The 27,904-nt window shown below is 51.2% G+C and overlaps 1 protein-coding gene across 32 annotated transcripts in view; it reads left to right on the forward strand.

Moving 5' to 3' along the window:
* The window catches only part of NRXN2 (neurexin 2), a 351,610-nt gene that overhangs the window by 313,765 nt on the left and 9,941 nt on the right, over positions 1-27,904 (forward strand). For all 32 annotated transcript variants that reach the window (XM_083477881.1, XM_083477882.1, XM_083477880.1 and 29 more), the window contains 2 exons: positions 1,609-1,931; positions 9,689-9,767. In XM_083477881.1, coding sequence (XP_083334007.1) covers positions 1,609-1,931; positions 9,689-9,767 — 402 coding nt within the window. The remainder of the gene's footprint in view (positions 1-1,608; positions 1,932-9,688; positions 9,768-27,904) is intronic.

Here is a 27,904-nt window from a genome sequence, read left to right on the forward strand (position 1 = left end):
CAGTTTCCATTCATGCACACTCTGCCCCACTTGACAATGTGTGCCGTGCCCCCCCCCCCCATGCAAATTGCTCCAGAGGGCATTTTTTCCTGCTTCCCCTGTTCCCGACACTGATGCCACCCATCACAGACTCTCCCCCAAAAGACAGTCAGTGGCTATTTTTCTGCTTACTCCCACCCCACCCACCTCTATCTCTTAGGTGCCATGAAGGGTCCTTCCCTTCTGGGCCCACTTCCTCTAAAGCGGGTTGAGCACAGGGTCTTGCCTGTGCTCCAAACCTGCTGTCTTCTCACAAGGCTGCTCCACCAAAGCAAGTAGAAGACCCCCAGGGGCCTGAGGGGAGTTGGGCTGGGGCAAGACTGCCTGTGATGCCAGTGGGCTGATTTACAGGAGGCAGCCATGCCCACCCCTCAAATAAGGACTGGAGCATAGAATAGGTGTTTCTCATGACCCAGGCCAAGTGAGGTTGAAGGACTTGCCCCATCCAGGAAGGGTAAGGCGGTAGGGTGAAGCCAAGGTGCCCACACTTGCCCTTCTGCGCCCCCACAAGTCCTTCTGCTTGTCAGCCTCACTTCCCCAATCTCCACCGGGGTTCCAGCAGCTGACTGGGCCCCCTCTGTTCTCGCTCACTCTTTGTCCTGCTTAGGGGGCCTGAAGTGCAAGCCAGAGTGCAGGGAAGCTGGTTGGAAAGCTTATGAGGGGTGGGCAGGGGAGGGATCGGAGTACATCCCACAGAAGGTTCAGGGAGGGGCAACACAAAGCACAGAGCTGAAGGATGGCCAGGGCAAGAAGCTAGAAAATGAACCCGTTTCCATGATGGATGGATGGAGAGGCAGATGGGTAAAGAGGGAATAAGAGTCAAGAAAGACAGATGAGATAAGAAAGGTCTCTCTCCTATCTGTCTCTTATTCCACACACTCTGCTATCCGACTGCCATAAAGACGAAGAAAATAGATTAGAGAGGAATGTAGAGTGGCTCGATTGCATTTGATTGAGTCAGACTTTGTGGGTCAGTCAGGGGAGCCCCAGCGGCAGTGAGTGGGTGGGCAAATTCCTGCCTTCAGTGCTCCTGCACCTTCCTGACCCCGCCCCCCCCGCCCAACCAAGAAGTGTCTGTCTTGGGGAGGGAGGGAGGCAGGGCAGCACAAGCCACAAAGGCACCCTCTCACCAACATAGAAGGTGAAGATGGATGGTTCCCAGGGGTATAGACTAATCAAACTCAAGAAGGCTTGGAAGAGCAAGGTGGGTGGGTAGAGATAGATGGATAGATGAACAGGCAGATGGATAAATGAGCAGATGAGGGACGCATGAGGACAGAGCTGCTCCACAGGGTCGGTGGTGGGAGCAGAAGGTCTCAAGGTGGTGCAGAGAACCACTGAAAGACCAGAAGAGGAAAACGCAGGCCTCCTCAGAGGGTGAAGGGAGAAGTGCTTGGGCTGCCCTTCCTGAAGTTCCAGCCAGCCTGGTTTGACAGCTCTTGTGTACTGTGTGCTGCTGAGCCCCACCACCCAACCGCCGAACCCCCAGTTCATATATTGTCCACCTTCTCTTTCCGCCTGCCCCCTCCTCCCCCCGTGGCTCCCTGCCCCCTCCCTCTCCCCTGCCAGGTCGCCAGCTGACGATATTTAACAGCCAGGCCGCCATCAAGATTGGAGGCCGGGACCAAGGCCGCCCCTTCCAGGGCCAGATTTCGGGGCTGTACTACAACGGGCTCAAGGTCCTCTCCTTGGCAGCCGAGAGTGACCCCAATGTGAAGGTGGAGGGGAACCTGCGGCTGGTGGGCGAGGTGCCCTCCGTCATGACCACGGAGACCACAGCCACCACCTTGTTGGCAGACATGTCCACCACCATCATGGAAACCACCACCACCATGGCTACCACCACAACGCGGCGTGGCCGCTCTCCCACCATGCGGGACAGCATCACCCAGGTTAGTGGGAGGGAGGAGGGCCTCAGAGGCAGGGAGGGCAGGGAGGGAGAGGTCTAGCCAAGGAGGGTCTAACTGGGCAGAGGCAATGGGCAGAGGAACAGCCCGGCTACAGGAGGGCAACCTGGGAGTGGGCCTCAGGGGTGGTTGGGGCTTTGTGTCCTCTTTTCGGCGCCGTGCCAAAGTCCCCCCAGAGAGAAGTTTTATCTCACATTTTGCCTGGGGGATGGGGCCACCTAACCAAGGAAAGAGGTTTGCAGCCCCTGAGATTCTCCACTACTGCCTGAGTTCATCGGTTGTCAGCTGGTGGTCAACATCCCCCCCCCGCCCCAAAACAATAGAGCCTGATGATCCCGGCGTCTTTTTGACAAGGGCTTGAAAGGGGCGGTGCCCCCACTGTCACCATCATTCTTTTCTTCAGAAGCCCTCGTCAAGAATAACAATACATCATCATTCTCAGAGCCTTCAAGTGGGGCAGGGAGGGATAGATATTGAATGGCAGCTGTTACAAGGGGCTCTGGGTACCAGCAGTAAGTTTTGCCAAACCTTGAATTCCCCCCCCCAAAAAAAAATAATGTTAGCCAGCCTGCTGCCTCCCATTTCACCATCTCTGAATGGTGAAGCAAAATGGGAGAAGCGGGGAGTAGGGGTTGGTTTTGGCACTAGACTTATCTGCTCTTAAAAATCAGAGCATCTTCAAAAATGGTCTATATTGGCGCGTAATGAGCAAATGCGCTTCCCTGGTTATAGCACATCCGTCTTTGAGAAATCAGAGCCAGGCATGTTGGACAGCTGATTTGAGAGCTTAGAAGCAAGCACTCGAGGAGACTGGCTCCAGCATTCCAGCACTGAAACCCATTTCTGCATGTCTGCAGAAGCAGATGGACAAGGGAGGAAGGGTCAGCAAGTCAGAACAAGCCCCACTTCCTTTCCTCTCTCTCCCTGTGCTGCCTTTGCTTTTCAAGAAAGCAAGCCTGGAAACTTCCCATCATAGTCTGTTTGGTGTTGCCTGTACTTCCTTCCAGCCCTGCCGTTCTCGAGGTGGAACACCATGTTCATGGTGTCCTGCAGTTCCTTTTGGGGATAGATTTTGATTTTTCAAAATCCAGCCACTGAGGCTGCAATTTGAAGGAAGAAAGTAATGGGGGGGCAGGAGGAAGATTTCTTAACCCCTTCCCATAATGCCATTTTCCAGCTAAAAATTGTGCCTCTCACAATCATCAAAGGAGCTTGATGGAGTAATTTTATGCTGAGAAGTCCCTCTTCCCCCTATGGAAACCTCAGTCTTAGAAGCAGCAATTTATTTTTAAATGCCTGTAAAAATAATCAGGCCACTCTTACGTATCCCACATTTTGCATCTCAAGTCCCCACTTACTAATAGCCTAGCTGTTGGATGCACACCCACACACACCAGGCTGCACCTGGAAATGAGCAAGACTCTGGTAAGACCCAACATCATTGAATCATAGAACTGTAGAGTTGGAAGGGTCTCCAAGGGTCATCTAGTCCAACCCCCTGCAATGCAGGAATCACAACTATCATGTTGTCCCTTTCCTTCCCTTCAACCTTCCTTGTCTGTCTGCTCCTGCTGGAAGATCTGCTTCTGTTTAGGCTCCCCTCAAAACTTCCTGCAACTGGCATGAGACTCTTCATCTCAGGGTTGTGGGTTTGAGCCCCACATCACCAAAAGATTCCTGCATTGCAGGGGTTGGACTAGATGACCCATGTGGTCTCTTCCAATTCTGCAATTCTGTGTGTCTATGCTCAGAACCCGGCTGAGGGTTTGGGGCCGAAGCCCAAACCCTGGGTGCATTTAACAAAACAAAATCCTGTATCCTAACACATGCCGCTGGCTTGGCAGGAAAGCCTGAAGTCAGCCCCTGAGAGAGGCTTGTTTCTGTTCCTGCCGAATTGTGCTGAACTCCCTCCACCCCTGCTTCAGCTCCTTGCTTTTCTTGCTAAAGGAGACCTGATGGGCAGCAGTGGGGGGAGAGGAGGAAGAGACAAGGAGGGCTCAGCTCTTTGGACTTAGCTTGGGGTCAGACCCCAGGTGTATTGATGTAAACACCCCCTCTCCTCACACACACCTTGCACCGATTGGGGCAAAGCATCGTAAAGCAACATAAAAATGCCATTAGCAGTCAGGCCACAAATGCAATATCATAAAAGGTAATGAAATCACATTAAAATATTAGAACGCCTTAAAAGGTTGGAAATAAAAAGTCCAAACGAGAAAACCACACACATGCAAAGGGCAGGCGGGGAGTGGATCACCCAGAAGCCTCCAGTGGATAAAGGAGATTGCTGGTTTCCAGTTATTGACAACCATGTCTGACATCCACAGGCTTCTTCATCAGGAGTCTGGCATCTCCAGATGAAGAGTTGTGTGGGACTCAAACTCTTGCCCTCCCCTTCAGCAAGGCAGGCTGGTCCAGGAATGAAGAAGACCTCCATGCCAGTGTTGAAGTACCATATTTTTTCTCTATAAGACTCACTTTTTCCTTCCCAAAAAGTAAGGGGAAATGTGTGTGCGTCTTATGGAGCGAATGCAGGCTGCACAGCTATCCCAGAAGCCAGAACAGCAAGAGGGATTGCTGCTTTCACTGCGCAGCGATCCCTCTTGCTGTTCTGGCTTCTGAGATTCAGAATATTTTTTTTCTTGTTTTCCTCCTCCAAAAACTAGGTGCGTCTTGTGGTCTGGTGCGTCTTATAGAGCGAAAATTACAGTATCTCCTATTCCTAATTTTACACACACCTCCATGCCTTGATCCCTTTACTTCTGGTTGTCTGCCCTCTTTCCTTATCTCCACTTGCCATCAGCAAAGGAGAACGTTAGGGCAAGGCAGCCAGATTCATGCAGAGATGGACTTCGTAAGTTACTCTGGACTTTGGCCATTCAGGCCTTTGTAGGTGGAAGCAACTTCGAAGCCACAGCACCTGTTTTCTCAGCTGCTGTTAGAGAGCAACTGTATTAAGCCATTTTAAAACTTGCAGCAGGCTTGTCCACATAACGTCCCTGCAAGGTAGGCAGCTTTTAGTCCTATCTAATCTGAGAGGAGCTTGCCCATGGCTTCAGCCCCGTGCTCTCATAAGACCAGCTCTTCAGCCCCTGTCCAACGCATGCCTTTCCTTTGTCCCTGATGCTGGCACTCTCCCTTCTCTAAGAACAGATGTGCTTGGCTCCTGGGATCCCATCTTTCACAGAATCATAAAATTGTAGAGTTGGAAAGGACCCAAAGGGTCATGTCCAACCCCTCCTGCAACGCAGGAACCACAGCTTTCCTACTCTGCTGCCAAGTGATAATAAACTACACGTAGAGATTTGTGGCACCCACTTTCAAAGAGCACATTTTGGTTTGGAAGTCTCACAGGAGCATCTTACAAACACAAGAAGCTGCCTTTCGCCAAGTCAATCTCTTGGTCAATCTAGCTCTGTATCGTTTGCACTGACCGGCAGCAACTCTCCGGGGCTTCCTAGAGGAGTTGTTCCCAGAGATTGACCCCAGGCTCCACCCCCGCCTTATAACCCTTTTCTTAATCATCATGGTTGCCATTAAAGGGTGACTTTGATAAGAGCTTCAGGAGCCACCTTCTTACTCTGATTCAGAGAGTTGATCCACCCAGCCCAGTGCTGTCTGCACTGTGCGGCAGCAGCTTTCTGGAATTTGAGCCTCTGGGGCCTTTCCTGACTGGAGATGCCAGAGATGGAACTTAGCACCCCATCCTGCTGGTGATGCCAATCCTGGTTGAGCAAAGCACCACTTTAAAGAGGAGCACCACCAACTGCCATAGACCAAGTCAGACCATTCGGGGCATCAGTATTGCCTGATGGTTTCAGAAAGGCACCTTTTTGCTCCCTGAGGGAGTTGGCGATTGAACCCAAGACCACCTGTGTGGAAGGCACATGGGTGCCCTTTTCATAAGGGCCACTGATTCTGGGGTGGGTGAACAAGGATGGTGGTCATTCTCCTCCAGGCCTCACTCTTATTTTGGGAGCCACAGAGCTGTGGGAAAGGGCTGGTTATCCATACTCCTTCCCCCTCCCATCACACTTTGCAATACATGCAAAAAAGGAGCCCTCATGAATGTCTCCCCCCTCCACCTATCTCCCTCAGCCGCGCTTGGGCCTTTCTGCCTCTGATGGCACAGATGATGTTCCTTTAAAAAAAAAACCGCTGACAAAGTCTTCCGGTTGCTATGGCAACTGTGGCAGTAATTAGGTTGGCCTGGTTTCTCGTGCCTTGAAAGTGTGGGGTGGGGACACAGGAAAGAGGCAGGTGGTGTGAAGACACAGAGGAATTTGCACTGGGGACAGCAGCAGGGGGGCAGTTTTGGTGCTGAAATCATCCCCTTGCAATTGTGCATTAATTCATCTGGAATCCCCACCTCTGCTCCAACGCAGTCCTTGCAAGGAACAATGCAGCTCAGAGCCACCATCACCCTCTTCCCCTACTATATGCAGAAGCTCAATGGGTGGGGGGCAGAGGGGAGATCAATGGATAGGTGTTGGTGGGGATGTTACCTGATCCTGAAAACACCCCCCCCCCCCATGGGAGAAGCACCCAGAAGGCATTTGGATGTTTGGAGACAGATGAGCATGGCCTCCTTAGTGGGGACCGAGTTGGCCAGCAAACCCAGAATTTCCAGGGTCCTTCCACAACAGGCATGCAAGGTGGAGCCACCACAATTTTTAGTAGAGCTCTGCCAAAAATTCCTTTTCCAACCAGGTGTTGCGGGTGGAGAATGAAATAAAGCCCTCTTGAAAGATCAGGGGGGAGGGAATTTCCCCCCCAGTATTTTCATCGAAGGAGTTTGCAGCTCACCCTGCTGACCCTTATAAGGTAGCCTGTGCTTTTGTAGGTGGGGGTTGGTTATTAGACTAAAAGGGGGGAGTCCTGTATCACTCACAGCTGCACAAGGCTCATTCCTTTGTTTTCAGCCAGCCGCACTTCCCAGAATGCCTTGAGAGCAATGTCCCCAAATGACATCCTAGAGCATGGCCAGCAAGAAGCCTCAAGAGGCTCTTTCCAAAGCTTCCCACTAGCCAGCCACACTACCAGAGGACAGGGAGTGGCAATCCCCTCCTGAAAATTTTGGAGAAATTTATATCCCTCAGAAATGTGGCAGAAAATCATCCTCCATTTTCCCAGGGGGAGAATGTCTCAGGGACCCCAGAGGGGCTACATGACCCCGTCACAGAATCCTCCTCCTGTCTTTTTCCATCTCCTTCCTTCCTTTTTTCAGACCACAAAGAAGGCAGATCTTTTTTGGCAATGGTGTTGGGGAATGGAGGAGCGGTTTCTATTTTTGTAAATTTAGATCTCCTTTGCACTCCTTTTCTGCCTTTTCCAAAAAGCATTGCTTTTGAACCTTCCTCCACTCAGCACACCTTGACTATTACCTTCCTGGTCAGCAGCATTTTTATCATTTTGTTTTATTTTTAATCCCGCTTTTGATGAGCACTAAAACACTTTTCGGATGGATTTTTTTAAATTAAAACATTTGCACTGCAAAATTTAAATGAATAGGTGCTATCACAATCCTGAAAGTAATCACTTAAATAAATAAGCTCTTTAGCGTAATTGATTTTTTTATTTTTAAGGACCAATTTCAAATTGTTTACAAATGGCTGTTCAGGCGAATTGTCCCCTCTGCTCTGATGCAGCGATGTTGCGCTCACCTGAGTAGATGGAACATGGCAGGGTGTTCACAGAAAAAGCACACTATCGCTAAAGAGCATAGAAACAAGGTCCACTCATAGCAACGACTGGGTAGCATGAGGAGGCTGTGTTGTCTGGGAGGGGCCCCCCCAGAGGTCTACCATCCCCCCACCCCACCCCAAAAAAGGCTCACTTCTCCAAAACCAGCTTCTTCTGCTGCTTACAGCTCTCTCTGCTCTTTTTCCAGAGCATCTCCTGGGAAGAACAGGGCAGCAAAATGCTCTGGTGATCTGCTCTCTATCTCTCTCTCTCTCTCCCCTAGCCATCCACCTCAAGGGCCTCTCCAGTGAGAGCACTTCTTCGCTTCCCAAGGGCCCTCCATGATACTCCAGCCACCCTCTGTCATCCCCGTTGGCCACTTGGCACAACAGCCAGCCGGATGAGTGGGTGGAGGGAGGGAGCAGGCCAAGGACCCTGCTGGGCCTGGTCATTTGTCTCTCCCCTTTCCCTGTGCTGTGCAACTGCCTGGCTTCCAGTAAGCGTCTCATAAAGGGGTTTATCCCCCCCGTGGCCTGCCGCATTTCACTTATTCCGGGAACAGAATCTGGGTTCCCAATGGCAGGATTTGTCCTCTTTTTTTTTTTTTTTTTAAAGGCACCAATTTCCAGACACATTCGCAAGAGAGGGAACATTGCATGCCAAGGAGGCAGTCCCGGCCTCCCATACCCCCCAATGAATGCTCCGTTTCAGGCAGCGAGGAATTCAGCTTGGAGATGGGCACCTCATGTGGAGTTGAGGGGGGGTTAAGCCTGAGCGTGGAGCTCAAGGATAGCGCCAGATCCTAAGGACTTTGAAAAGAGAAATGATAAAAAAGAGCTCCCCCTGGGAAAATGGAGCATGTGCAGAGTGCATTTTTCACCCCCACTGACCACAGTTGGGCTCCACACCCCTGGGATTCTGGCATACCCTTCCAAGACTTTTACCTTCTGAAAAAAGCCCAGGGCAAGGTACTCAGGGCTGCTTGGAAACCATCAGCATCCTCTGGTTGGAAACCCTGGTATGTGAGGGTTGGTGACACGGTAGTGAAAGGAAAGTCTTTATTCCTGTTATTCTGTTTGATCCAGGGTGGAGAACGGGCTTGGTTCAGGTGAGCCACAACTGAAATTAAGACCTGGATGCAGCAGAATCGAGTTGTGGTGGGGGGTTGTAGCAAAGGGAGCCTCCTGCAAGACCAAGCCCTCCTCCAGCTGCCTGTAAGGCAAGACCCCGCGTGGCAGTGAAGGAGTGCAGAAGCGGGAACAGATTTCTGCTGCTTTCCCACGTCTCTTGGCACCAGGCAGGAGCAAGATGCGCCTCCCAAGAGCTACGGCAGGAGGAGGCGAAGAGGCAGGGGCGTCTCTCCTGCCATCGTTTGTCTCCAAAAGCGCCTCATTTATATTCCCCTGTAAGAACAGGGTCCTGCTGATTGATTCTGTGCCCCAGGTTCCTGTCCAAAGCCTTTGTTATGCTAATTCTGACACAAGGAGGTTGATACGGATGGTGGCGCTGGCTCCGGAATATTGATGGCGGAGGGTGGGGGGAGAGCAAGGAGGCCCCTCCTCTTCTGAAATTTATGTCCTCCCCTTCCTCAAAGGAGCTCTCCTGTGTGGCCCACCACATTGCCCTTGGAGTTAGGGAAGCTGGGGTGAGTACAGCCAGTGGCACAACTGGGATTTTCAGTTAGACACCCTCTGCCACTCCAGTCTGGCGTTGACCCCACAAACATCCCCTTCTCTCATCCCAGAAAACCACATACAGAAGCTGCCTTCCGCTGTGTCAGTTCATCTTGCACTCACAGGCTGCGGTGTTAAACCTGTCTGCAAAACAGGAGCTCAGTCCCTGGAGTCCAGGGGCCGGCCTTAAAACCACATGGAGGCATTTCCAAACCTGTAAGGATGAGAGGAGTGGCAGCAGGTGCAATTGGCAAGTTTACCCAGATATTTCTGAAGCAGGAACCAGAGGTGGCAATGAGGGTAAGGGGGTTGCTCCACTGGGAGTGGCTGCGACGGGAAGGCCTTTCCTCCGCTGACCCCCTGCCTCTCGTCTTCCTCTCTCTGCAGAACACAGACGACCTCTTGGTGGCTTCGGCCGAGTGCCCCAGCGACGACGAAGACCTGGAGGAGTGCGAGCCTAGTACTGGTGGGTCCTTTTCCATCCTCTCAGCCCCGGGGCACACCCACAGCCAGGAGGGGGAGGGGAGCGCACAGGTTCTCGTGCAGGGGCTCACCTCCGTGCAGCATGCACAAGTAGTGCCCGCAGGACAGGGGGATCGATCCAGGGGTCCTTGAGCAACTGACTTGCCAAAACCAACACAACACAGTAGCAAGACATCATCCAATCTCTTCTCTCTCTCTCTCTCTCTCTCCCTCTCTCTCTCTCTCTTTCTTTCTTTCTTTCTTTATCTCTCTCTTCTCTCTCTCTCTCTCTCTCTCTCACACACACACACACACACTGCCTTCTCCATTCTCTGCTCTGCACACGGGAGCCGCCTCAGAGCTGGGTGCTTCTGTCCTTCCGCGATGGCATTGCACAAGTGAGGCACTTGACATCCTCAAAATACCAGTGTTTGTGTCTTTATACCCTGATTTCCAAGGTGATTTTCCATAGCCGCTTAAAAACGGCAGACTACAAAATTAAAAGTCAAGCAAAGCACTGAGAATACACAGCAGCATTTAAAAACACTCCCCGAAATAAGGAAAGAAGAGAAACTATCAGTCATAAAAGGCCTTTTCAACTGCCACCTAAAAATGGAGAGTGCTTGGAAGACTTTCCCCAGGGAGAGAACTTTGCGCTTGTGGAGCCCCTCCCCCAAGTACCTGCCAATTAAAGTAGGAGTTCTCAGTCCTCATTCAGCTTGTTTGGAGGAGGGGGTTTGCCCCCTGAGTGTTTTGTTTTTTTTAATAGCTTCTGTACTTGTGCAAATCTGTGGCGGGGGGGGGGGGAAGAGTCCCCAAGGCATAACAGTGCCTGCTTCCTGCTTCCTCAGTGGCCTTGCTTTAGCTCCCCTTCCTGTTGGCACTCAGCACCAACTGAGTTTGCTCATAGCGTGGCTGCACTTTACACACCTTGTATTTACCTTCCTTGGAAAAAAGGGCAGTCTTATTCTCCGGTTGCAGACAGAAGGGCCAAGGAATGGAGCTTCACATATATGACCTTTACAAGAAAGCAGAACATTGTTATGGGGGGAAAGACCGGGGTTGAGAGGGAGCAGAGAGGGAGCAGCTTGCCTAAGGCTACTACATAGTTTCACGTCAGAGGCAAGATTCAAAATGGACCACTGAACTCTACCCTTGCAACCCGTTCATTCGGGAGCAGTGTAAAAATCCAGTCGTGGTCGCCAAGACCTGCCCAGGTGCTAAAAATATGGGCTTTACACCCACCCACCAGTGGCAATCAGGCTTGTCCCCTGGCATGCCTCCATTGGACTGCTGTGCCAAAACTTCCAAAAGCTAACCATGGTAAGGACCTGCCTGCTACAGGAAGCAGGGTCTGTAGCTCATCTTTTGCACACAAAGGTTTCCAGGTTGAGTCTTCAGCATCCCAGGGTAGGGCTGGGGAAAGATTCCTTCCTGAAGCCCTGGAGAGCTCATGGCGTGGGAAACTGTGCCAAACCAGATGGACAGATGGGCGGGTTTGGGGTAAGGCACTTTTACTTTGCACATCAGATTTGGGTCAGAGATAGTTCTTGGTGCTCAGTTGGAAGCTTCCATGCCTTGCCTTGTCTGGACTAATCCACAATGGAAGCAGACACACACACACACACACACACACACACACACACACACACACCCGACATCACTGCACCTGTGTGTGTCCCTGCCGCTGCCACCATGTGTGGACAGATAGACAAAGCCACCTTTGACACACATACCATCCAAATGATGCCCCAGCTGCTGCTGCTGCTGCTGCTGCTGCTGCTGCAAACCATGGCCAGATGTGATTGGGGTGCAGGGCAGAGCAGCAGTTAGGTGACAGGCATATCCAGCACTTTGCACGTGCCCTGTTTGGACCACCACCCACTCCCCCCCAAAAAATGTGGCCAGGAATGTATTTGTATATATGTATTTATTGTAAGCATTCCAAAACTGCGTTCAGGTTTGCAGACTCCCAAAGTGGTTTTACATCACAATGTTAATATAACATCCATAGAACTTAATGCAATTTGAACTGGCCCATCCTTCCACAACCTGGAGCCTTCTGGAAGTTTTGTATCAAAACGTCAGCCACCCCAAGCCCTACAGAGTTGGTTGGAGTTGGCTGGTGGAAAGCTGTAGCCCCAAATACCTGGAGGGCCCCAGGTTGGGGGTGGCTGAATGGGCCTTTCTTCCAGCATCCCCCCACTGGGGCTGTGGCTCCTGGGTATCTGCACCTTTAAGCTCACCTTGTGGCATCTGCTTTGTCTACAGCATCAAGCCATTGGGAGAGGTGTTTTCTTGCTCGTAGAGCTTGATGGAACGTAGCAGCAGGGTCGTGGGTATGCCACGATTCTGGTGAATCAAAGCAGGATGGTTCTTGGTGCCTTCCTTAGCTTTGTGAGAATCTTTGCTGTCAGCTGCTGTTTTACAAAGCAAGTTCCTAGCCTTGCGGCTGTGAAGATATGCTTGGAAGTGTGTGAGAGGGGGCTGTCTTATGCAGCTCCCCATGACCACTGAGAAACCAGAACAAAATATGCCAAGGAGGAAGACTTTTTGTAAACCGCTTTGAGATTTTTTTGACCATCAAGTGGTGTATAAATTTTGTGACATAAATAAATACATAAATATAACCCCAGTCATATATGTAAAATAACAGGGAGTTCTGCAGGTCAGCCAAGTTTGCATATTTTTTCTGGTTGCAGCTAAATCACACCTCTCAGTGTAAAAGGGAAAGAGATAATCTCCCCACTCCTGCAGGGTAGGATGGGAGGAACAGAGCAATCCTCAGCAGTGATAAGAACAACATCAAACGCAAACCCTAAAAGCTTCTGAAGTTTGAGCGATCTTTCTGCAATGCCCCAGAAAACAGACTCCTGGAGCTTGTTACAAAAGGGCTGTCTATTTGTGTGATATTGCCCCAAGCTCATTGCCCACAATGGGGAGGCAGGGAGAGAGAATGAGGGAGGACAGAGGCCCCTTCGGTTCAGGGTCCCCTCTTAGAGCTGCTGCTCCCAGATGGGGTCCGGTTTGGGGTTTGGGAGGTGAACATGCTTGGTGGAGGAGAAGAAGCAGGTCAAGGTCAATGGGGAGCCTTCACAAGATCAGGTGTTAACTGAAGGGGAAGAGAAAGCCACCTGGCGGCTGCTGTGGTGTGGACCCATTGACCAGCCTGAGAACCCACAGCTTTGATCAGCATGTCCCCACCCCTCCACCCCCCACCCCCCCAAAAAAGGTCTGCAGAAAGGTGTTGCTGGAAGCTGACTTCCTCTGAATCCCACCACCTGTTAATCTGGACCAGTTTTTTTCTGTGGCTTTTGAGCCTCCAGCAAGAGACTTTCCCAGCCCCTTTTGGAGATGCCAGCAAGGCTGAACCTGGCAGCCCTTCCCTGATGTGGCCATTAGCAGTCTGGCAGCAGACCAGGGGACAAGCCCCCATGCGATATCCTCTCCCCTTTCAGATCCAACCCTTGAGCCACCTTCCTACCACCATGTGGAAGTCATGTTGCAGTTCTTAATATGCTTGTCCACATAGTCTTAGCGACTTGAAGATGTAGTTGTGGCCTCTGCTCTCCACGTCCTTCAGCTGCTGTCTTGATCTCGGTGGACGTCTGTGATTCACTTGGGCTGATCTTGCTCCCTGTTCCCTCAGCGTTGAGGGTCCTGCTGGCCCCAGCTGTCAGCTCAGATCACCCTGGACAAATGCCAGCCTCTCCCCATGACAGGCTCTCTCTCTCTCTCTTCAAGTGAAGTGGTTCTGACATGGGCCTCAACCTCCCCCCACCCCCTGGCCTTGCAAAGGCCAGCACAGAAACACAAACGTCCTGCCACACATCTTCCACACCTGCACCCAGACAGATGAGCCTGCCAAGGTTAGGCTGTGAGGGCCCCAAGTTTAAATCCCCACTCGGCTATGAAGCTTTCTGGGTGGCCTTGGATTGGTCACCCTTTCTCAGCCGGGCCTGCCTTGGTTGTAGTGAGGATAAGATTGGGAAGGAGCTCCAGACACCTGGGAACAGGGTAGAGGCAGGCCAGATGCCCAGAGGTCCAAGGCAGAGGGTGTGAGGCTTCTAGACTAGTTTGTTTCCTGGCAAAAGGACAAACTTCTCCCCATTCCCAAACAATATGTCTTGGTTTGAATTAGGCAGTGGTGGTGGTGAGAGGGAGCAGGATAGTCTGGAGCTAAGGCAGCACAGTGGAAAGCCCAACCATGGGGGTCATGGCTTTACAAGAGAAAGTGCTTTTCCCCTCCAAGGGATCATCTTTCTCCCTGAGCCCAGGGCATCTTCAGTTTGCCTTCACACAGCCCACGTCTGGTAAACATTACAATACCATGGGTGTGAATCAGGGAGGAGCCGTGACTCAGTGGCAGAGCAGCTGCTTGGCATGCAGAAGGCCCCAACAAAATCCCCAGCATCTCTAGGTAGGGCTGAGAACAGCCGTTCAATGAGACCAACTAGGAGGGACATAACCCCGTTTTCTGTAAAGCATCACTGACCCACAGGTTGGGGGAGGCTCCATAGCCACCCAGAATATTATTGATGGCTATGATATTATTATAGTTGTTGATATTATTATAGGCTGCAGATAGTTTGGGGGCTACTGGCCAGGATGACTCTTCTACCTTCACACTCAGAAGCATTAAGTACCTCTGAATACCAGTTGCTGGAAACTGCAGGAGAGGAAAGTTGCTGCATTTGCGCTCAGGTCCTGCTTGTGGGCTTCCCCTAATGAGATCAGGATTCTAGACTATTTGTCCCCCTTGGGCCTGATCCAGCAGGGCTGTTCTTGGCAGGGGAGGCATGCAAGGCGAGGCATCCTCTATATCCTCTATGCCTGGTCACTGAATTTCTCCTTGTCTTCATGGAGGAGGAAGGATCCAGCAGTCCTAGGACCATAGAACTGCAGAGCTAAAAGGGATACCGGTGGTCATCTTATCCAACCCCCTGCAATGCAGGAATCTCAACTAAAGCATCTGTGACAGATGACCATCCAACCTCTGCTTAAAAACCTCCAGTGCAGGAGAGTCCGCCACCTTCCACGGGAGTCTGTTCCACTGTCAAACAGCTCTTAATGCGCTTCTGATGTTTATAGGGAAGGGGAATGAGCAGTGCAGGACACGCCACGTAGGAATATGGGGAGATGACCTACTAACTAACAGGCCCACCTGGACCCACTCACCCCTGTGCCAGGGGACTTTCCCCAGATTCCAAGGGAAAAGCTCTTGGCATTCCACCAGGGGATCCGCTCTGCCATCTGGTCCCATCAGCAACACAAAGCGTGAGCCTTTTCACTCTATAGTCATTATATATGGGAGGGGGGTTACTCTCAAATCTGAGCAGAATGGGAAATGGGTGCACCCATCTAGCAGCATCAGCAGAGGAGCCTGGAATGAAACCCCACTTCCTCCTCCACTCGCTCTTTCTGTTCTACCTGAGGTTGGAGGCAATCTCTTCCAGGTGCTTCACAATCGCTGGGTTGGGCATACCCACCCCCAGCTCTGTGCCTGGAAATGAGACTCCTCGTCCCCCTGGTTCCTGACCAGCACCTTCAGGCATTTCCCAAGCAGTGGGAGACATAGCCAAGAGCCAGTCCCCCAAGGAATTACTCGCAGGCAGGGACACACACACACACACCACTGGGCCTGTTCCAGCTTGCTTTGTGAAGTGGAGGCACTTGTGGGCTGGGGGATGCCTCAGACAGTGCCGGGCCTGGCTCACTTCAAAGGCAGGTTCCACTGCCCAGTTTCCCTCCTCAGGAGGCCAAAGTGCTCTTCCTCGCACCTCCGTGCCCCAAAGATCACGGCAGCTGAGAAGGTCCTTTTCTTCAGAAGACGCCTGACACAGCCTCCCTCCCTTCCGCTTCTCTCCTTGCTATCTGTTTTGTGCCTGCAGCAATATCAGCTCTGGCTGTGATCTCCTCAGATCTTAGCACTTGGTGGCTTCTGGGATTAGTGAGAGGAGGAAAAAACGCCTCGAATCAGAAGCTGCCATTCCCACCAGCTAAGCAGGGGCTGCCCTGTCATGGATGAGACAGGAGGCAGCTTGCAGAAGGCGGGAAGGGAGGAAGAAGGTGGCGACGGCAAGGAGAGAGAAAGAGAGCATGTCGCCTGAAAGGCGCAGGGGCTTTATGCAGAGGCCTGCTTTGTGGGCAATGGCTGGCCTGTCATGGAGGAACTGGTAGGAGAGAGAGGCAGGGAAGTCAGACCAAACCAGCCCCTTTACCTCCACTTCTTGCAGTACCGCCATGGTTGAGAGCTGTGGCTGTTGGTGACACGTCACGGTGCGGACTTGCATTCCACGGGCCGTGCCAGCCACACAGCAAATGCGCTGGACCCCCTGCAGATCCAAGCGCCTCAAAAGAGCCAGTTTGTGCAGCCCAGAGAAATGAATGCAGCGTGTGTGCATGGCTCAGCTCCTCTTTTAGTTCTGCAGCTCTGGTCTCCAATATTTCCAGTTTAGTGCTGAAATGTGGGGGGGGGGGCTGCTATCTGGATCTGCTGCTTTAAACAGCCAAGACAGAAACATCTAGAAGCATTTCAACGCATCTCAAGCCTGAATATCTCTCCCTTGGTATCTGTTGCTGGCTCGTGCCTGGGGCAGAGGACCTGCTCTGCATGCAGAAGGATGCAAGTTTGATCCCCAGTGGCATGTCTGGGCTTCTGGAACACCAGGGAGCCACCGCCAGTTAACATAGGTGATGCTGAGCTTGCTTCTGTGTAAGGCCCTTCTCAGTGCTTTTCTGTGTTTAAATCATCCCTTAGTACAGAAGCAGGAGGGCTGGGAGCATACTTGGCTTTTCAGAGGAAGAGGAGATCTCAGTGGTGGAGAACCTAAGAAGAGCCTGCAGGATCAGGCCAGTGGCCTATCTAGTCCCGCATCCTGCTCTTGCAGTGGCCAACCAGATGCTGCAATGGGAAACCCACAAGCAGGATTCAAGCACAAGAATGCACTCTCCTCCTGAGGCTTCTAAACTGGTATTCAGGAGCATTGCTGCCTCCAACCATAGAGGTAGAGCATAGCTATTGTGGCTAGCATCTTCCTCCATGGATTTGCCTAATGGAGTACGAGCTTTGCCTCTCACAGTTCCAATCCTTGGCACCAATGGGAAAGGTTATTCTCTCCCTGAAACCCCAGAGAGTGTCTGCCAGTTAGAGTAGATTGGCCTTCTGCAGCCTGATGCCCTCTAGACCTTTCGGACTACAACTCCCATCAGCCCAGCTGGCATCACCCTGGCCAAGGAGGATGGAAACTGGGGGCCACCAGGTTCCAGAATGGCTTGATCCTGTGCAACAGATTGCATTGTTGCTCCAACTATATTTCTTCTATGGAACCTTCCTAACTTGGCATTAGGGAAAACGGCCTTTAAGCATGTGAAGAATGTCTCTTATCCACTGAATGAAACTAGAGCGACAGAAGCATCCCTGATCAGAATTGACACACATCCCAACGTCTTGCAACACTATGCAGGACCAAACTATAGAAGTGGTGTTAATTGGGCAACTAGCCATGGTCCCGACAAAAACCACACCACTGAAGGTGCTGTTTGGTGACCCCAATGGAAGAGGCAAAGAGAAGCTTCTGGGGGTCAGTTTCCATCAGGACCATGGCAGGAAGCAAAGGGTTAAACTATCATCCGTCTCTTACTGCCCCCCTTGCTGGCAACTGTTATTTACATTTTTTTTAAAAGGTGCACATCAGTTGCATTGACACAATTCATGCCAACTCTCATTTCACCCACAGGGGCTGCCCTCAAAGGGGCAATTCCTCTGCCCTGGCAGGCATCTGCCTCCCCTTCCTTGACCTTACCAGGATGCCTCTCAGCTTGCAAGGATCCCAGGCATCCCATCCCCTCAGAATATATTGGAGGGGGGCATTGTTTTCCACCCCACTTCCTACCCCAAATGGAGCAGACCTTCCAAACACCCATCATGAGCTGTAAACTTTCTTTAAGTGGGGAGACCTACCAAAGGCCACCTGCAGAGGCACCCCTCACGCCATCCACAAGGCAAGGAGATGCTTTCTTTGGTTTATTTGAAGCATTTCTGTCCTCTTCAACCAGAAAAGGAAAGGCTCCCAGGATAGTCACAACTGTAAGGCAGTCCATGCCCTCAGACTAAGAAGACACAACACAAAAGGAAAAGGAATGGGGATGGAAGAGGAGCAGGAGAGGAGAAAGCAAACTCAGGCACTAGTTCTTATTTACAGTGTTCTGGAAGAGGCAGCATCCAAGGACCCAGAAGTTGGTGATTTATTGGCTGAACTGATGGAAAGGACCTGCTGCCCATTTCTCCCTCTCTTGGAATGACTCTGGAGGGAGGGAGCTGGTGGTGCTGGCCTTCCTGCAGAGGGGAGTCCCGTGGCCATCCCAGTGGGGCTTCCTCTCATTTGCTTGCCAAGCCGCCTTTGTAAACTCCACACAAACACCAAAAAAAGGAGAGGGTGGAGACACAGCAGATGAAGAAGCCCAGATCTGTGATCCAGGCTGGGCACAGAGGCCAAAACCCCTGATAATATCTCTCATATAACATAAGAACATCAGAAGAGCCTGCTGGATCAGGCCAGTTGCCCTTCTAGTCCAGCATCCTGTTCTCACAGGGCAAATCAGAGGCAGGGCTTGAGCACAAAAGTCCTCTCTCCTGTGGCTTCCAGCAACTAGTATTCAGAAGCATCGCTGCCTCCAACTTTGGCAGCAGAGCAGAGCCATCCTGGCTAGTAGCCATCAATAGCCCTCTCTCCCGCCTCTGGGGCACAGCGTTGCCTGCCCATCCCACCAGGGGCTCATCTGGGCTGTGTGCAATGTGTGTGCGTTGGTCTGTCTCGCTCTCTGTTGCGAGAGCCCCCTCTGCCTGCAGCCTGCCTGCCTGCATCACATCCACAGCTCAGCGCTGCTGCTCCACGCCAGCCTCTGCAGCAGCTCAGCCGCCTCCGCCTCTGCAGGGCCTTTTTCCTTGAGCCTGCCTGGAGAACTTTGGGCTATGCCTGCCTGCAAGAGAGGCTTATGAAACCAGAGAGAGAGAGAGAGATTATTTCCAAGCATTCAAACCTGGAATTAGTCTGTCGAAACAGCCCTGAGCAATTAAGGAGAACCGCATGCCTTGTATGCTGAAGACCACATGCTCATCTGAAGGACCTCAGGCTGGGAGGAGGCTGGCTGACACTGAAATCCATCCATCTCAGCATTGCCAAGCCAGCTGACAGTCTCTTTCCAAGGCCTCATACAGCTCTTTCTCAGCCGTACCTGGAAATCCCAGATGTGGATCCTGGAAGCCTTTAAATAGGGGCATAAGAAGCTGCCTCATACAGAGTCACTGATCAGCAGTAGCTCATCAGGGTTTCAGACAGAATTCTCTCTGCCCTACCTGGAAATGCCAGACATTGAGCTAGGCAAGCAGCTGCCCTCCCACTGAACTCTGGCCCTTCCTGTAAAACCAAAACAAGTTTCCAGTCCTCATTTCCGGTTCTGAACATAGGGCTGATTTAAATTGGGGCAGAAGGAGTTGCCTTATGCCACTGAGCAACAGAGCCTTGACCTGTTATTGAGAGGGTCACTGGAGTGGCCCAAGCAAAAGAGAGATTTTCCTCCCCAGACAACCTGCAGAATTCATCACCGGAGGATGTTGAAATGGCCAAGCTGCTCTGTGGCTGTGAGGAACAAAAGGGACTTCTGCACCATTTCATCAATTTAGCTCCCTTTCAAGGTTTTCAAATAATTTAAGCATTCTGATGATTAGATGGAGGACGAGAGAGAGAGAGGAAAGCAGAGGAGAGGAGGGAATTGTTGTGGCTTTCAGGAAGAGGGGAAATAAATTGGGAAGGGGGGGGAGCACTGAAGCTCTTCTTTGGTCCCTGTGATTCCCCCCTGCATTTGCCCACATTGATTTCTAGAATAGCTCTGAAGACATAAGGGTTGGGCACTTGCAATGTCGTTCCCCCACAATTAAAAATGAAAGCTGAGATTTTTCTGCTCCTGAACTCTCCCGCTAGGAACTGAACTCTGCCTTCGCTTCAGAGGTTATGGGCTCCAAGTCTTCTTGACCCCTCAGTTCCTTCCCTGGCCCATTTTGCAATCTTAAAAGCTCTTGAGTGGGGCTGGTTCCTCTGAGCAGCATTGTGGTATCTTTCTTCAAACACACACACACACACACACACACACATGAGCCAGCCCTGTCCTGGTTAGCTTTGAGGAACACTCTATGTAGACAGTGGCTCGGGGGGAGGGCAGCTGCCTGTGTCACTCAGAGCTTTTTTGCTGCCTTGTTTCACCAGTGGTGGCATGCGCCTTTTGCTCAAATGAGCATGAGCACCTGCAAGCAACACCTGCCACACTTGCTGTTGGGGTCTAACCCACAGGGCAACCCTGTCCCCACTTGTGGGCCCCTTATCTGGCTACCCCTAGCCCCAGTGTAGCACCCCTGTTGACCCAACTTGCTCACCAACTCTAGAGTTCATGTAGGCAGCCCATGGGTCACACGCAATGGGAGGTAGCCCCTTCCCATATGCGACTACTTGATTACCTTCCACAGCCAAAGACCCACTCAAAATTAATCGCTTTACTTCTGTCGTGGCTGCTCCCTTTGGTTCTCTGGTAGTCTTGAGCTCAGCGCTGATCTAGCCTTGCTTGCCTCGGCCAGTTTTGTCCAGATTTCTCCCTGCTTCTGACCATTGATGTGCCAGACAGAGGATGTGCCCAGCACAGACTGGCCCACCTAAAAGGGAAGCCTGGGAACAGGCTTTGTAGCACAAAAGGGAGGTAGCCAGAGTCACTCGCTCCAAGGGCATCTCGTGATGCAGAATACAGGCCTGCCCTTGCTTAAGGGATGCTGGGCACTAGGGCTCTCCCGTCTTCCCAGTGGGAACTTCTCCACCCAAGATGGCACTGGAGCCTAGAGGAGAGGACAGTTGGCTTCAGAGTAGCCTCAGCAACAGGAATATGGCATGAATGCTTCTTAGAATAAAACACACCCCTAAGCTTGCCAGTTCTGTGGGTGGTTTCCCCCACACACACCAGACCCAAAATTTTCTGAAGATGAATGGACAGATGTTCCTGCCTACCCAGGAATCAGTTCACCACCCATTAAAATTAGGTCACATATCTTAAGGTCAGTTGATTAACCAGCAAAAGCTTAATTCAAAATAACTCAGCGGGGCCATTGATTAGCAGGGCCTTCCCCCCCCCTCCCCTCCTAAACTGACAGTTTCATTGGAAGCAGTCCATTTGGCAAACAGCTCGGCTCTCTATACCAGAAATTAACTTCCTCAGATAAGTCACATTTGCACAGTTTAGGGAAACATAAAAACTAGCAAGACACAGGCCACTCACTGCCTCCTGTAGAGGGCAGGGTTATGGTTAGGGTTCAGGTTTTTATGACTCCTGGGAAAGAGACTTCCTAGGGATACCATTGAAACCAGAGTCTTTTTCAGCAGTGCCTGGAGAAGTCAGAGATTGAGCCTGGGACCTTCCCTTGCAAAGTTGAACCTCTTCCACAGACCTACAGGCCCTCCGAGTAGCCCTGGGAGAGCAGCAGGCCCCAGTTCAGCCCAGCCCTGCATCCTCATGACCCCCACCACCTGCCTTCATGTTCTCCCTCTGGGCCTAGGCCCCCATGAAGGGCAGCCCTCGAGGAGCTTGCACTCCTGGGTGCAGAATGGCCTCCCTGGTGCTTGCTTATCTCCTGGGGTGGCTGCCTGTCCACCCCCAGACCATCTGTGGGTGGTGAACCTCATGCCAGTATCCTGCACATGACAGCCTCTAAGCCATCTTGTCAGCTGGGGCTGGTGGAGGGGCAGATTTGGGCCCATAGAGACAAATGTTTCAATGGTGGGGCTGAGATTGGAGTCCTGGACAGTTTTAATTTTCTGAGGCCATTTTGTCCATTTCATGTATCTCTGCAATGAGATACGAAGACCATTTTCAAGGCGAGTTTGCTTTCGTTTTGAACAACAAGCAGCGGCAGCCTCCTTCCTTTACTGAACTATAAATTATCTTACACTTTGTTCAGCACCCTTAGCAGGTATATTGAGATTTTAGCAAGACACAAAGAAATTCTGTCTGGTTAAAGGGTAGGTAATTAGTCAGGGAAAAAGACTCAAGTGAAAAAGGTTGCCTCGCTTGTCCTGCACCTGCTCTCCTTACCTGGGCAGGGTGACCTCCACTCACCTCTTGGGGAGTCATCCAGGCCATGACCCCTAACCTCAAGTCTCTTAAGTCCCCAAAGCCATGTTAAAGTCAAGAGTGCCTCTGCACACATACAGAGTGCCTTTGCTCAACTTACAGGAGTAGCGTGGGTGGGGAACGGTGGAACTCCCAGGCATGTCTGAGCCACAGAAGGGGCCAGGCCACCCATCTCTGGCACAAGCATGGCTTCTGCCAACAGGAAGGCACCCATCCTGCTGCCGTTTCCTCTCCCCTGAGCCAAAGGAGCATAATCATTTTTAGGCTGCTCCCCCCCTCCACCCACCCACCCACCCACAGCCTCCTCTCCCCCCCCATCCCTCCCTGGGGAATTGCTGAGCAGCCGCTGCAGCCTCCTGTCTCCCCACCCCCCAAAAACGGCTCCTCTTTGATGGGAGCCTTGCTGATGCCTCCTCCCCTCCCTTCTGGATGATCAAAAGCAGAGACAGGCTCCTTTGTGAGCGGGTGCCAACTGTTTCTAAAGGCTTGGGGAGGGGGGGGTCCCACCCAAGGAGCCGGCAAAGCAAGATAGAATCCACTCATTAAAAAGCATATTTGGAGGGGATTTTAATTAATGGAGGAGGAGGATGCAGTGGTAGAACGGAGGGGAAAGGGAGGACAGAGACCACTCCCACTTCCTCCTCTTCTGCGGGATTGGGGAGGCTGGCGCTATTCCACATGTCCCACTTTTCCACAGAGAGGCACATTTCTTCTTCCCAGCTAGGCCATCCCCTCGTGCCAATGCCACTCAGGGCCTGGGTGAAGCCCTGCAGCCTTCTGAAGTGACAAGGCCACTGCTTTGGGACTGCCTAGTTGAGTACTCTATGTGTGAAATCCAGCAGCCCCCCCCCCCAATACACACACACATCCCACAGCTTTTTAGCACTTTTGATGGTTGACTATGGTGGTGCCATCTCAGAGACAGGACCACATGCCGCACACGGGTCCTTCTTGCAGATTTCCTGCAAGCAACTGGGTGGCCGTTGTGAGAACAGGATACTGGACTAGACAGGCCCCTTTGGCCTGATCCTGATCATGCTGCTACTGCAGGGCTCTTCTTCTGTTCTTATGCTAAGCAGGCAGCCCCCTCAGAGCGCCAAGTGCCAGGGCAGAAAAGCCTTCCTGAAAGGGGCAGTTGGGCCCATGAGTCCTTTTGTCCCTGGTAACCCGTTTTAATCATTTGGTAGCAAGAAGAGGGATTCTCTCTGCTGCTCTGTAAATGCTTGTTGGTTTATTGAGATTTATGCCCATCTTTCTTTAAAATATCTAATGCAGCTTTCAAGCAAGATAAAATATTGTTCATAAGCAGCAGCAGCAACCGCAGCCAAATGATACCAGCAATATCAGGGAGAACTGCTTGGCAACTTGGGTATCTAAAAGTCAACAAAAACCTACAAACAGATGAAGGCTTAAGGCTCCACAAAAACACGCCAAGCTCCTCGCTGCCTTTCTAAACCTAAACCACAATGGGAGCAGGCAGAAGTCCCTTGGGAGAATCCTCCAGATTTTATGTGCTTCAGCCAACAAGGCTCTGTCTCTGTATCCTGTTCCATAAAACTCCTTGGATGGCTTGTAACATTTCAAAACACAATAAAACGAGATGACTTGGGGAAGGGCTACAGCTCAGGGGAAGAGCCCCTGCTTGGCATGCAGAAGGTCCCAGCCTCAGTCCTGGCAGCTTCTTCAGGTAGGACTTGTGCAGGCTCCTGCCTGAAGCCCTAGAGAACTGCTTCCTGGGAGGAAGTAATCACAGGCAGATTCCTCTATATTTTGAAACAGCAAGGTCAAAAGGGGAATTGATACCAGCGCCAGGTGGGCCTCCCTGGGTCGGGAGCACCTCCATCAGCAGGATGCCACCACTAGCGCTGCCGCCTCTGCCACCCAGTGCCTCCAACACTTTTAAAAATCACAGCTCTTGGATGCTGAGCTGAGAGGGAACCCAAAGGTTGCCTTCCTGTCCCAATCAGTTCTGACTACCTCAGGGCTTAACTTCTACATTCCTGTTTGAATCAGCCCTTTATTCAAAGCCACAGAATTTCTTTTTGGGTTGAATGATCACAGCTTAAGGGCTGAGTGTCTGCTTTAAATGCAAACAGCCCCAAGTTCAATCCCTGGCTTCTACCAGGTGGGAAAGGGTCCTGTCTGAAGCCCTGGTGAGGTCCTGGCAGTCAGGGTGGGCAAGACTGAGCTTAGCTCAGTGGCCCACTAGATAAGATCAGAAGCTTCTGTCTGCAGGTGGATCAGACCAAAAGCCCATCACAAAATGGGAAGTCCCCAATTTGTGAGGGGCACAGCACCTTCCCCCCTTTGTATTGCTACGTGTTGAAAATTGCCCATTTACTCCTCCTCCCTGAGCTTGGGCTGCTGAGCTTTCCAGAAAATCACTACAGAGCCCACAAAATGTTCTAGGTTAGAATAAAGGCCTCTTGAAACCAACCATCTTGTCTCTGTGCCCAACCATAGAGGTCTGGAAGCTTGCAAGAGCTCATCTGTGCAGCAGCCCATTTTTGGAAGCTCAAGAGCAGGGCATGAAGTTAAACAACTTCTTCTCTGCCCCTTGCAGGTATCCTTCCACCCAAGCATCCCAAAAAAGCAACAGTGCATGGCTTGACTCTCCCAACTATGCCTAAGGAGGAGGCATCTCTGCAAGAGGCTTTTGCGGCTGTCACATAGCATGTGCCCATGTGGAAAGGCTTCAACCCTCTTCCCTGTGCTCTGGGAGTGTTGGTCAGCTCTGTAGTTAACAACTCACCTGGTTTGCCAGAGGTGACTAGGAATTTCACGCAGGCAAGTGCATAGAATAATCTAGTCATCTCTATTTCTGCAATCGGGCTTTCTCTTCTCTGTGGCCAGCATGGAATTCTGGCCTACTAGGGGGGTGAGACTAGTAACTTTTGTGGGCTTATTTTAAAAGGGCAGGTTAGACCACCACCTCCCATCCTCCTTCACCATGGTGGCTATTTAATTGTTATTTTTAATGTGCACATTAATAGTAGACACACAATTAACATCATGTCTACTTTGTACCTAACACTCCTCTTCTGTGTCAGTGGAATTAGAGATGTTTCTTTAGCCTTCTGGAAGGCCAGTAACCAGAAAAAGGTGGCATGAGCTCAGAAATAGGTGTATGTACAGCCTGGCATCCCTTCATCTCTGCATATTTATCCCTTCTTCCAGTAACAAATTCAGGTGGGTGAGCGCCAATAGGATTGGAGCCAAACTGGGGCCACCCGGAAAAAAGAGAGGCGTAGCAGTATTTTCGGGAGAGGCCTGAGATTTGCCAAAGTGAAAATAAAACAAATAAAAACTGGGAAAAACCCAATGAGCAACTGAGTAAAGACTGAGCTTGGAAATTTAAAAATGGGGAGAAGAGAAGGGAATGGAAATGGAAATTTAAAAATGGGGAGAAGAGAAGGGAATGGAATGGGCAGGCAGGCAGGCACACTAAATAGGACCGCTCCTACTCAGAGACGAGGCTACACTACAGTGTCTATGCCCACCCTTCAAATAAAAGATTTTACAGGACGGCTTACCCCAGTTGGGTACAAAATGCACTGTTCATAATGAGACATTAAAAGCGCATAAAACCAATTTTATTTCAAGATTAGAAGTGCTATTAAAAGAAGAAGCAACTGAAAAGGCCTCTGAAAGGGCTGAAAAGACAGCTGTGTTGGCCCCAGGCCAGCCTTCCCAGGCAGAAGGTCCTGTGAGAGGGGTGGCATCAGCAAGGAAGCCATGTGCCATACTGGGCACAGCCCACCTCACCACTCTCAACCCAGAACAGATCCTCCATAAGATGCCCTCTGCGGACCATCATAGCCAGCCATCGGCCTTCATTTTCTCTGTTGAAAGTGTCAGCTTGGATAGCTCAGTTGATAGAGCGTGTTGCTGATAACACCAAGGTTGCAGGTTTGATCCCAGTATGGGACAGCTGCATATTCCTGCATTGCAGGGAGTTGGACTAGATGATTCTTAGGATCTTCCCTTCCAACTCTACACTGGTATAATTTTATTATTCATCTCCATCTAGAATCACACCAAGAAATTGTGCTATACTGTTGACAGGGAGCAGCTCAGGTGCCTCTGGCTCACACTGGAGCAGGGCAAAGGGAAGAAGCTGTGGGGCCAGAGATGCCTTTCATCTGGCCCCTCCCTCCCAATGGGGCTCCTGTGTATTTTCCTTTGCTTTATTTTGCATACCTGCCATTCATTTGTTCATTCCAGTTCTGCTCCCCTTCAGCTGTGGCCTCTGCCAGCCTGGATTGTTAGTGGTGCAGAAAGGTGGGGGTGCTTACATTGGCAGCATAGATCCTACAGTAGGCGGCACGATGGGATGAGCCCTCCGTGCTTTGAACCAGGTGTCCTTTGGGGTCTCGGGTGCCTCCTGCCTGGAGAAACCTCCAGTGAGTGAGCACAGAAAACTGCGTGGAGCCCCTTTTTCTCTCTCTTTCTCCCCAGCCCATGTTGGCCTCATCAGCCTGTAGTGCAACAGCATCCTTTTGGTAGGCTGGGAACATCCCTCCATCCTCAGCCAGAGCAGCTCTGCTGTCTCCTGGTGGAATTAGCATTTAGATAGCCAGGTTTATCTCCCAGGAGCACATCCCTGCCCTTCCCGACATGCTTCTCCATCGCCAGCAGCTATTAACGCAGCCACCCTGCTTAGCCTGCCTTTCTTCCTCGCTCAGCCTCTGCCCCCTCTCACTCTCTGGGGTCCTTGGCAACCCTCCCCTTCCTACAGATTACCACTGCCCCCCACCTGCCTGGCATCCCTAGCTCACCTCCTCAGTTTCCCATTTCTCCTGCGCAGGGGGGCACCACCGTAGGCCAGGAGGAGGAAAAGGATAGAATTAATAGCTCACTTGCTTGCCAAAAGAGCTTCCAAGTTTCCCTGCTCTCCCCTTCCAAGCCCAAGCAGGTCCCTCCTTACCAAAGCAGGGCGGGGTATTTCATTTTTGTATTGAAAAGCTGCCTTACGTTAGTGCAATCTCATGCACATTTACTCACAAGTAAGCCCCACTGAGTTTGGTGGGGCTCAGCCTCAGCTAAGTATGCAAAGGATGGCCACGTAATTGGAATTCCATATGAGTAATTTGAGGTTGGGAAGGGTGGAGAGAAAAATATTGCATTGAAAAATCATGATAGCACACCCACAAGAAAAAAAAAGGGGTTCCTGAAACCAATCTGCTGTTCAACGCTTTCATGTTGACCTCTGGCCTGCCATACCTTGGTCTTCTTCCAGCAACCATGTGAAGGAACTCCTTAATAGACCCATTTTGCAGATGAGGAATTAAAAATTAGGCGTGACCAAACCTGGGATTCAGAGTCACAAGCTCCTTCTCCCAAAAACACATAAAATCCGCTTTGATACTCTCACAACCTTCTCACAGCATATTCTCACAACTGTTTCCGCACTTTGTACCTACCCAAAACGCAAACCTTTTGGGTCCTCCTGCTTTGTTCGCAATGGATGCACATCTTGAACTGTCCTGCTGAAATCCTGCAACTAGTCATGCCACAAAATGCTCTGGGTTTTGCTGCTGCTGTTCAGCTTTAGCACCAGGGTTCCCCCTCCAGACAGCAATAAAGCGAAAACACTGGGGAAACACCACAGAACAACTAATAAAGCAGAACAATATGTGGGTGGTCCTGTATGAACCCACTGCTAATGCACTATTATTGTGTCGATGTTGCAGAACACACACAAACACAGCCCATCCTGGAGGGGCCCTGGAAACGAAGCAGTGAGCCTCCTCCAAAACTTTCTCAGACATGAGCAGTATTGAAAGCAGAATTGCATATAACCACCCCAATGCCAGTATAAGGCAGTGTTCCTGTGTGCAGATGGAAAGGGGTGGGGGGGACCAAATCTCTACCTGCTATACACTTGGTCATGTCTGCCTGAGTTGCTTCTCTCTCTCTCTCTCTCTCTCTCTCTCTCTCTCTCTCTCACACACACACACACACACACAC

The sequence above is a fragment of the Podarcis liolepis genome, assembly GCF_965112155.1.
Source record: "Podarcis liolepis genome assembly, chromosome: 15".
In the NCBI taxonomy this organism is placed as follows: Eukaryota; Metazoa; Chordata; class Lepidosauria; order Squamata; family Lacertidae; genus Podarcis; species Podarcis liolepis.